The sequence below is a fragment of the Pristis pectinata genome, chromosome 10 (assembly GCF_009764475.1).
Source record: "Pristis pectinata isolate sPriPec2 chromosome 10, sPriPec2.1.pri, whole genome shotgun sequence".
NCBI classification, from domain to species: Eukaryota; Metazoa; Chordata; class Chondrichthyes; order Rhinopristiformes; family Pristidae; genus Pristis; species Pristis pectinata.
The window spans coordinates 100,475,110-100,486,910 of record NC_067414.1 but is presented as its reverse complement, the minus strand read 5'-3'; the positions used below and the strand labels follow the sequence as shown (position 1 = coordinate 100,486,910).

Here is an 11,801-nt window from a genome sequence, read left to right as displayed (position 1 = left end):
ACAATGAACTATCACGAAGGCAAAACATTCTGGCTATGCAAAAGTGTGCAACAGGAATTTATATTTTTGACTTAAAAATTGAATCAACTTGCATTTATATAGCAGCTTTGATATGGAAAAGATGCACCAAAGCCAGTGTAATACATTACTATAATATGATCGTAGTCTTCAGAACATTGTGTAAACTCCAGTTCCCAAAATTCTGCCCAATCCATTCTTAGGGGGATTCTTGGTAATTTTCCCCCAGAACAAATAGCTAATTAACAGTGTTCAAAACATCTGGTACAGTTCTAATGTGTAAATTAATTTCCAGCTAGTTTACACACCCAAACTATGCCTGCCTATGACTCAAATTTTCAGCAAAATACACTGAAAACAAAAGCAAGTTATAAAAACTCTTCCAGCTGCTTTGATACTCAATTATGACTACTTCTTTGTTAACTCCACTTTTCTGCCTTCTCCCCATATCCCCCAATTCTCTGCTGCCCAAAAATCTACCAACCTAAGCCTTGAATACACTCAATGACATAGGTTCCAGCCAATGGGACAGAAAATTCTTAAGTGTCTCTTCTGCTTCAAACTGATGACGTTTTCCTGAGATTAGGGAAAGTTTCAAATTCACTGGTGGGAGAAGCAACCACTAAGCATTCACCCCCTTAAATCATATTTCACTAATACAACCATTGATTCTTCAGAAGATAAAGGCCCCTTCTACTTGAATTCTGTTCACAGACAGCCATTTTATCCCAGGAATCAATCTAATGAACTATCACTGCGCCTACACGAGATACATTCTTCACTGCACCCACTTTAGAGCAAGTCCACCTTCCCTTAGGTAAGGAGACCAAAATGGTATACAGTACTTCAAGCTGGTATATAAGCAAAATCTGATATAATTACAGCAGGACCCACTTACACACAAAGTTCAAATAAGACTACCTATCATGAAAGTCAAACAAAGAACTGCAAATGCTGGAAATCTCTAACAAACATAGGACATGCTGAAAACACTCAGATCAGGCAGCATGCGAGAGGGAAGGAGACAATGCTAAAGGTTAACAATTAAGATAACTGACATGAAACATCAACTCTGTTGCACTTTCCACAGACGCTCTCCAATCTGCTGAGTGTTTCCAGAACTGTTTTTATTTCAGATTTAAGAACCTATGTTTTTTTACTTTTCACTTAGTTTCCCATATCTCATTAACTCTGTGAAATTCCTGTATAAGAAACACCAAATCCCTGACGTTCAAAAGATATTTTGCTTCCTATTCTTCCTCATATACACACTTATACCACTTTTATACCACTTCTTGGTTACCTATATACCCTGTAGTCCTGCACACGGTATTTGCCGACCCAGCTTTGCGACAGATTGTCAACAGTAATGAAATTTGTCACCTTCAGACTCCTGGTTGTCCAAGAAAGGCGCTGGTCCCCATATCCTCACCGTACCATCATCTGAAGCACTAGCCATCATGGACGGGACTTGCGGGTTCCAGCTCACGCAGTTTACAGTACGAGTGTGTCCCGTCAGCTCTGCTATAGGCAGTTCACTTCGTTTGTGCCAAATGTAAACTTTGTGATCTGCAAGAAATATCTTGTTCAAATACAAATGGCAGCTCCCTGATTTACCCCCTCACATAATGCAGCCCATAGTTTTCAAACTGGATATGTGGCAAAAAAGTGAGAAAGATTTTTAAGTTATTACTTTTGCTAATCAACACACCACAATCTATTTCCAAAAAGAGTCAACTCTAGGTTTTTACTCACTCCCTATGCTAACCAAGAGACCTTTGAAGCAGCAGGCACGATTGGACATGGCCTGATACTTGCAAACTAGGGCAACCTACCCAGTAGTTTTTCCACCATTATTAATGAAAATTAGGCTTCCTTTTGTTACCAGTGTATCTGAAACCATAAAATGTGATTCAGAAGACAAAATGAGGAAGGAGAGATCTCAGCTCACTCCATGATAGAGTTACAACTCCCTACTACAGCTGATTCACCTACATGACAACTAGAATCACAGATCCATATCTAGGCTGTGTCACTGCTCAGCTCCATACAGGGAGAAATCAGCTGCTATTCTAGTCAAGTAATTTCATGGATTAATTAAAAGGGGTTAAAAATTCAAAACCAGCTTTCATCGGCATTAAAAAGCCTGATAGATACAAGCTGAAGAGCAATTTTCAGAGTTTTTTTTGCCCCAAAATTATTTTTTTTTAAAAAGAAGTCTCTTGTATAAATACTAGCACCTAGAACCCAGGGTGAAAAATCAAAGGCAGTCAACACTAAGGACCAATCCTTCCTTAAACAAGACTGATAAATATAAGATATTGCATTTATAACTGTGTGCAGGACAAAAGTTGCAAATATGAAGACAATGCAGCTTGGAAATGTGAGAGATAATGAACATGGTGTAATGAATGGGGAGACAAATGCCAGATGAAATTTAATACAGAGAAGTATGCTTTGGCAGAATGAGATACATAGACTAAATGGCACAATTCTAAACACGTGAAGGAACAGAGTGACTGAGTGACGCTCAAAGTGGCGGTGCAGGTTGACTCTGTGGTTAAGAAGGCATATGGTGTATTGTCCTTCATCAATCGGGGAATTGAATTTAGGAGCCGGGAGGTATTGTTGCAGCTATATAGGTCCCTGGTCAGACCCCACTTGGAGTACTGTGCTCAGTTCTGGTCACCTCACTACAGGAAAGATGTGGAAGCCATAGAGAGGGTGCAGAGGAGATTTACAAGGATGCTGCCTGGGATGCGGAGCATGCCTTATGAAAGCAGGTTGAGGGAACTCGGCCTTTTCTCCTTGGAGAGACGGAGGATGAGGGGGACCTGATAGAGGTGTATAAGAGGTATTGATAGGGTAGATAGTCAGAGGCTTTTCCCCAGGGCTGAATTGGTGGCCACAAGAGGACATAGGTTTAAGGTGCTGGGGAGTAGATATAGAGATGTCAGGGGTAAGTTCTTTACTCAGAGAGTGGTGAGTGCGTGGAATGGGCTGCCGGAAATGGTGGTGGAGGCTGATACGATAGGGTCTTTCAAGAGACTGTTAGGTAGGTATATGGAGCTGAGTAAAATAGAGGGCTATGGGTAAGCCTAGTAATTTCTAGGGTAGGGACATGTTTGGCACAGCTTTGTGGGCCGAAGGGCCTGAATTGTGCTGTAATTGTTCTATGTTCTAATGTACATTTGCATAAATCTTTGAAAGTGGTGGGAATCTTTGAGAGAGTGGCTAGGAAGCCACGTGAGCTCCAGAGTACAAAAGCAGGGAATCAGAGAAATTTTATGACACAAGCCAGCTGAGAAAGAGCTATCCACCTAATCCTACCTTCCTTTGAAGGATCACTGGTGAACAGGATTAAACTAAAGTGCAAGGTGTTTTATAAGTATATTGTCAAAAGAATAATCAGGGAAAGAGTAGACCCATTAGGGACAACAGGGGTAATCTGTGCGTGGAGCCAGAAGGTGTGGGTGAAGTCCTAAATGAATTCCTTTCATTGGTATTCACAAAGAAAATAGACTTTGTAGTTGGAGGATTCAGTGAAGGGAAAGGTAAAATTCTAGTGCACATTTCCATGAATAAAGAGGAGTGCTCAATGCCTTCGCAGACTTAAAGGTGGATAAATCCCCAGAGCCAGATGAGATTTATCCCAGGCTGCTATGGAGGCAAGGGAAGAACCTGCTGGGGCTCTGGCTGAGAATTATAAATCTTCGCTGGACACAAGTGAGGTACCAGAGGACAGGTCTTGCTTTTCAAGAAGAGGGACAGAGAAAAGCCTGGCAAATATAGATATGTGAGCCTAACATCAGTAGTAGAGAAGTTCTTGGAAAAAAATTCTGATCACTTGGAAAGGCAGGGACTAATCAGAGATAGCCAGTATGGCTTTGTCAAGAGCAGATGCAGTCTGACCAATCGATTATTTTGATGAGGTAACAACGTTTATTGATGAGGGCAGTGCAGTAGGTATAGTTTACATGGACTTCAGTAAGGCCTTTGACAAGATCTCACATGAGAGACTGATCCGAAAGGTTTGGGCCCTTGGATCCGGGGCAAGTTGCCAAATTGGATCCAAAATTAGCTTGGTGATAGGAGACAGTGGGTGATGGTGGAGGGTTGTTTTGTGACTGGTAGTATTTCACAGGGATCAGTGCTGAGACCTTGCTGTTTGTGAGATACGAGAGTGATTTGGATGTGATTATAGGAAGTACGATTAGCAAGTTCACAAGAGATACAAAAATCATGTTGTTATTGATTGGGTGGAGGGTAGTCTTGATATGTTGGTGAAATGGGCAAAGAAATGGCGAGGAGTTTAATTCTGATAAGTGTGAGGTGCTCCTAGGGAGTACTGAGGAACAGAGGGACCTTGGTGTACAAGTCCAAAGATCCTTGAAGGTGGCAGTGCATGAAGATAATGTGGTTAAGAAGGCATATGGGACATTGTCCTTCATTAGTCAGGGCACTGAATACAAGAGCAGGGAGGCTACAACTTTATGAAACTAGTCAGATCTCAGCTGTTGTACTGTGTACGTTTTAGTCACCAAACTACAGGAAAGATATGATAGTGGTGGAGAGTGTGCAGAGGACATTCACCAGAATATTGCCTGGGATGGAGTGTTTCAGTTAAGAGGAGAGACTGTTGAAGCTGGGTCTGTTTTCCCTGGAGCAAAGGGGGTTAAGAAGGTCTATGAATGAGGTACATAAAATTATGAGGGGTATTGATAAGGTAGCCTGCAGGAGCATTTTCCCCTTATCAGAGGTGAATAAAATTTGAGGACATAGATTTAGGGTAAGGGGATCAGAGGAGGACCTTTTTCACCAAGAGAGTGGCAAGTACCTCGAACACACTGCATAAGAGAGTGGTGGAAGCCGAGTCACTGACAGCATATAAAAAGTGTCTAGATGAGCACTTGAACCACCTAGGCATACAAGACAGAGACACAAGAGACTGCAGATGCTAGAATCTGGAGCAAAAAGTAACAAAATGCTGGAGGAACTTAGCAGGTCAAGCAGCATCTATGGAGGCAAACAGATAGTCAACATTTTGGGTTGAGTCCCTGACCATCCCTTTGCATTCATAGATGCTGCTTGACCTACTGATTTCCTCCAGTAGTTTTTGTTTAGTTATAGAAGGCTATGGCCAAGTGCTGAAAGATGGAATTAGTGTTGATTGGTGCCCATTGGCCACTGTGGATATGGTGGGCTGAATGGTCTGTTTCCATGCTGTATGACTCTAGCACTGGGTCCATCGTCCTGCAAGGTCAAGTTCTCATCCAAGTAAAATTTAAATGTGTGAGGGTTTCTCCCTCAACCACCCTTTCAGGCAGTGAGTTCAAGATGCCTAAAACCCTCCACATATCCTCTCTAATCCTTCCAATTAATTTAAATCCATGGCTGTTTGTTTTTGGCCCCTTGTTAATGGAAATGGGTCTTTCCACTTCGTCTAAATCCTGGAACGTCTGACTAATAGATCAGTTGGAGTACAACCACCAGATGTACTGCTGGAGTTCAAGGACAGTTAGGGATGGGCAATAAATACTGGCATTGCCAGCACACCCAGATACCAGAAATTGAATTAAAAACCTAGGCTCCTTATAATGCCTCAAACGTCTCTCCTCAGCCTCATTTGCTCCAAAGAAAACAAACACTAACTTATCCAATCTTCCCTCATTACTCATTTTTTTGCAGTCCAGAAAACATCCTCATAAACCTGCACCCTTTATAGTACAATCACTTCTTTCCTTGAATGTGATGACCAGAACTGAACATCCACAAATGAGTACTGTGTAAGGTTCAGCTTGTACAAAACACAGGTTAAGTCACAACTGGTGTATTGCATCCCGTTTAGCAACCAAACTTCATGAAGAATGCAAAGGTCCTTGTAAGGGTATAGAAAAATTTACTAGTGGTTCTTGGAAATGGTGAAGCTCAGCTGTAAAGTTTGAAAGTGAGGTTGATCTCCTTTGATTTGATAGAGGTAAAAAAAAATGTGATTCCATTTAAATGGGTGCAAAAGAGTAAAAATCAACATTAATCTAAATATAGACTGAGAGTCAAATGGGCAAGGGTAGCCTAGATGAAGACCTTTTAAGTGTTTTCAGGTAGTTTCTTAGACAGCTGTTTCTGGAGACAAGCAAAGAGCAAGCTATTCTAGATGTGGTATTGTGCAATGAGATAGGAATGACTACAGCCAATGTCACAGAATCATGCAGCATGGAAACAGATCCAAGAGCCCACCAAGTCTGTATCCACCATCAAACACCCATTTACACTAATCCCACTTCCATCAACTCCCCCAGATTCTGCCACTCACCTATGTGTAGAGGCAATTTACAGCAGCCAATTAATCTACCAACCCACATGTTTTTGGTATGAGCGAGGAAACCAGAGCACTCAGAGGCAACCCAAAGGGAGATGTGCCAACTCCACAACGACAGCACTGGATGTATGGATTGAGCCTGGATCACTGGAGCTGTGAGGCCATAGCGCCACTACCTGCATCACTGCAATGCCCAAATTAATGATTCCATCATGGAGGCATTCCCAGGTAGCAGCAATCGTACCAAAATGTTTGCATTTAGTTTGATAGAGAGAAAAATGGGTCCAAGAATAGGATCTTCAGCTTAACATTCATCATAGGAAAAATGTTAGAATCTATTATTAGAGACATTATAGCAGACCACTCCGAAAAATTCAAAGTAATCAAACAAGTCAATGTGGTTTTGAACATATGAAATAAGAGGAGTAGGCCATGTGCTCCTTTAAGTCTGTTCTGCTATTCATTGATCATGGCTGATCTGCCACCTCAGCAACATTTTCCAGCACTATCGCCATATTAGTTGATTCCCTTAATGTCAAGAAAATTATCAACCTGTATTTTGTAATAAAGGCTAACATATTATTTGCCCTCTTAATTGCATGCTGCATGTGCACGTAGGCCTTCAGGGACTTGAATACAAGCACATCTTTGAAATCGACAGTGCCCAATCTCTCAAATACTCTGCATTTGTTATATCCACCAAAGTGGATGACCTCACATTTTCCCACATCATATTCCACCTGCCACATTCTTGCCATTCATGCAGCTTGTGCATATCCCCATGAAGCCATTTATATACTCCTCTGTACTCACCCAGAATTTAGGATCTCACAATCCCACCTAGTTTAATATCATCAGAAAACTTTGAAAAATTACAAATTTTCTCCTCTCAACTATACCTTGATATAATTGTGAACAGCTGGGGCCAAGCACTGATCCCTACAGTACCCTACCAGTCACAGTCTGCCAATCTGAGAAGGATCCATTTACTTCTACTCTTTGCTTTCTGTCCAATAACCAATTCTCAATCCATGTAAGTGCATTATCCCCCAATTCCATGTGCTCCAACCTTGTTGACCAACTTCTTGTGTAAGTCTTCCAGAAATCCATTTACATTCACTGGTCCTCCCTCATCTACTCTACTAGTCACATCCTCAAAGAACTGCTCTAATAGATCAATCAAGCTTTATTCTTCTTCATAAATCCACATTAACTCTAGGTCATTAGATTTCTGGCACTAAGGGGATCAAGGGAAGTGGGGTTAGTGCTGGAAAATGGTGCTGAGTTAGATCAGATACGATCTTGATGAATGACAGAGCAGGCTTGAGGCGTCCAATGGCCTACTCCTGCTCACATTTCTTCAATGTTTATACTCTTTATCCTTTTATTTCCACGCCCCCCACCCCCCAAGGTGTTCTGTCATTGCACCTTTCATTATAGATTCCAGCATTTTCCCTACCATTCACATTGGGTTAACAGGTGGTAGTTCCTCATTTTCTCCCTTTACCTCCTTTCTTCAAGAATGGTCTCACTTTTGTGCCATTTCACAGGAACAATTCACGTTGAAAGGGAAAACATATTTTACCAATTTATTGGAGTTCTTTGAAGTAACATGTGCTGTGGATGAATAGGAACTGGTGTATTTTCCAGAAGGCATTAGATGGGGGATAGAGGAATATAAATCATGTGCAGGCAGATGGAATTAGTTTAAATTGACATCATGGGCCGAAGGGCCTGTTCCTGTTCTGTACTGTTCTATCTTCTATAGAATGCTGCATCAAGGATATTGTGAAAAATATTCGTTCGTGGTGTAGAAGACTGACTGGCTAACAGAAAGCAGTACAACTATACAGTAAGTGGTTGAAAAGACGTGTGTGTATGGAATGAGCTGTCAGAGAAAGTGGTTGAAGCAGGTGCAATAACAGCATTCAAAATACATTTGGCTTAGTACATGGCTAGGAAGGGCTTCGAGGGATACAGGCAAATGGGACTAGCTTAGTGGGTACCATGGTTGGCACGGATAAGTTAGGCCGAAGTTACTCTATGACTCTAAAAGACATAACAAGCAGTGTACTACAGGGATCGGTGCTGGGACCTCAACTTTTAATGAATGCTTTGGATGAAGGCTTCAAAGATATGATTGCTAAATTTGCTAATGACACAAAGAAAGGTAAAAGAGTTGAAAAGGACATAAGGAAGCTACAATGGGAAATAGATAAGAGTACATTAGAGGGCACAAATTTAGCAAATGGAATATGGGAAAATATGAAATTGTCTATTTTGTTAGGAAAAATAAAAGTATATTCTATAAAAGGCAAGACACTGTGGGGCTGAGAGATGCAGGTGCCCTAGTGCATGATTTTCAAAAGGCAGGTACAGCAAGAAACATTATTTTTCATTGCTAGGGAAATTAAATATAAAAGTAAGGAGCTTGTGCTTCACTTGAATAGGACACTGGTGAGTGGAGTACTGTGTATTGTTTTGGTCTCTTTAGGGTAGGATGTTCATGTGTTAAAAGCAGCTCATAGAAGGTTTAATAGATTGAAAAGGGCAGGATGTCTTATGAAAGTTAATCCCAACAAGTGCAAGGTGATGCATTTGGAAGTCCAATAGGTGTAGGGCATAGACAGTAAATGGTAAGGCACTACACAATATTGGTGGACATAGGGGCCTTGGGGTTCAAGTCCACAGTTCCCTGAAAGTTGCAACACTGGTAGATAGGGTGGTGAAGAAGGCATATTGCATGCTTGCCTTCACAGGTTGGGATGTAGAATATAAAAGTTGGGAGGTTATGTTGCAACTCTACAAAACTCTGCTTATACCACACTTGGAGTATACTGTGCAGTTCTGTTTGTCATACTACAGCAAGAGTGCTATTGCAGTGGATAGAGGAGATTAGATAGGCTAGGCTTGATTTCCCTGAAGCGAAGCAGGCTGAGGGGTGACCCGATAGAGGTAAGTAAGAGGCACAGATAGGGTAGATAGTCAAAATCTTTTTCCCATGGCAAGAGTATCATTAAGAGGGCATAGGATTAAGGTGAGAGGAAGGAGTTTTAAAAATGACTGGAAGGGAAAGTTTTACCAGAGGAGGTGGTGGAAGCAACTACAATCACTATATTTAAGAGACATATAGACTGGCACTTGAACAGGCAAGGCATAGAAGAAACAGGCAAATGGGATTAGTGTGAATAAACAATAAGGTTGGCATGAACGTGGTGGGCAGAAGGACCTGTTCCTGTGCTGTACAACCCTTTGACTCTAGGTAAAGGTTGGATGGGTTAGGTTTGCATTGTTGGAGTTTAGAGAGGTTGGGGTGGGGCGGGGGATGAATGACTGAAACATAAGATCCTGGATGTGGAGAGGGCTTCTTCATGTGGAAGAATCTAGATCTGGAGGGTCAAATAAGAGATTGCTCACTAAAGACAGAGATGTGGGGAGTCTTTGGAATTCTTCCTCAAAGGTGATGGAAGCAGAGTCTTTAAATATGTTTGAGGCAGACGTAAATATATTCTTAATAAGGGCTTAAAAGATTATAGCAGGCAGAGATGAATGTGGAATTGATGTTAAACCACAGTAGTCATGACCTTATTTAACGGCAGAGCAGGCTTGAGCAGCCAAATGGCCTACTCTCATTTCTAAATTGTACACACATTCATATATAAGGCTTCCATCTGTGCTGTATGACCCTATGATGCTCCATGACCCACATTCTTACCTTCACTGCCGCTGGCTATAAAGTCTTCATTGTTGCCTCCAAAACATGAATGAATTGTGTAAAATCCTTGTGTCACACCTTGATACTTTCTCACTAAAACACGATCCTGCAAGTCCCATAGATGAACTCCCTGAAAGAAAGAAGATAGTTGCACTGAAGTTTAAGATGTCTTTCTAATGTATTTTCCAATTAACACAAGTTCTGGAAAAAGTTCAATTAATATTCAGTCCATCACGGGCACAACCCTCCCCACCATCGAGGACATCTTCAAGAGGCAGTGCCTCAAGGCGGTGCCATCCATCATTAAGGACCCTCACCATCCAGGACATGCCCTCTTCTCATTACTACCATAGGGGAGGAGGTACTGGAGCCTGAAGACCACTCAGTGATTTAGGAACAGCTCCTTCCACCTCCATCATCAGACTTCTCAATGGTCCATGAACACTACCTTGTTAATCCTTTTTTTGTGCACTATTTTGTAATTTATAGTAATTTTATGTCTCTGCACTGTACTGCTGCTGCAAAACAACAAATTTCACGTCATACAAGTCAGTGATAATAAACCTGATTCTGAAATATTGTAGATTTTAGGAATGGATGACACTTAGATGCCAAACAATAACTACAAGTACATTTTTGGTTGAGGGAGAAAGGGAGCATTCTGACAAAGATGCAATAGATGGAATTGTACCCCGACATAGTTTTTTTTTCCGGATGCAATTGGCCCTTATGTATATTTCCCCTATCTTAAAATTATTTTGAGTTTATAACATCTGCACAGGGCTAAACACGAAAGTCATAGCAGACTTTAAAAAGTTGGGGCATCAAACTTAAAATATTTGTTGTTTTGCAGCATCAGCACAGTTGAGATAGTGTAGATATTCAGAATCTTTTTCCCAGGGTGGAAGTGTCAAATACTAGTGGGCATAGCTTTAAGGTGAGAAGGGGAAAGTTTAAAGGAGGTTTACAAGGCAAGTTTTTTTTCAAACCACAGAGAGTGGTAGGTGCTTGGAACACACTGCCTGGGGAGGTGGTGCAAGTAGATACAATAGCAATGTTTAAGAGGCATTTAGACAACCACATGAACAGACAGTGAATGGAGGCATATAGACTATGGGCAGTCTGATGGGATTTGTTGAATTGGCATCATGGTCAGCACAGGCATCATGGGCTGAAGGGACTGTTCCTGTGCTGTAATTGTTCTATGTTCCAACTGATGTTAAGTTAACTGTTTCTTATATTAATAAGAAATACGGCATAAAAACAGGCCGCTCAGCTCAACCAGTCCATTCTCATGTTAATGCTTCACTCGAGTCTCTTCTTGTTTTTCTTCATTTAGCTGCATATCAACAGCAAATTTGTACACATCACCTTCTGTCCTCAGCTGTCTAAAGAGTGTAAATAGCTGAGGGTCCAATCTGAGCAGAGTTTCAAAATCTAGGAAACTTTGTGGGGAAAAAAATGGTATTAATGCATCTATTATCTCTGTAATCACTTATTTTGCAGTGCCAGAATTTGCCCATTATTTCCCTTAATTTATCCAGTATTTTCCCCTCAGTAATATTTCACTTTCATACAACAAAAGATAAAACTGAAGTTGCTGGAAATCTGAAGTAAAAACAGAAAAAATGGAAATATTTAGTTCGGGCAACCCTTGGAAAGAGGAAACAGGAGTTAACAGGTTGATAATATTTCATAAGTAAACAATGAAAGGCCATTGATCTGAAGCTTGTATGCTGTCTCGCTCTC

General features: G+C 41.1%; 1 protein-coding gene across 2 annotated transcripts in view; it reads right to left on the bottom strand.

The window, feature by feature from the left end:
* The window catches only part of LOC127575236 (WD repeat-containing protein 26), an 85,371-nt gene that overhangs the window by 9,764 nt on the left and 63,806 nt on the right, over positions 1–11,801 (bottom strand). For both annotated transcript variants that reach the window (XM_052024949.1, XM_052024950.1), the window contains 2 exons: positions 10,053–10,182; positions 1,402–1,587 (listed from right to left, as the gene is read on the bottom strand). In XM_052024949.1, the coding sequence (XP_051880909.1) occupies positions 1,402–1,587; positions 10,053–10,182 (316 nt within the window). The remainder of the gene's footprint in view (positions 1–1,401; positions 1,588–10,052; positions 10,183–11,801) is intronic.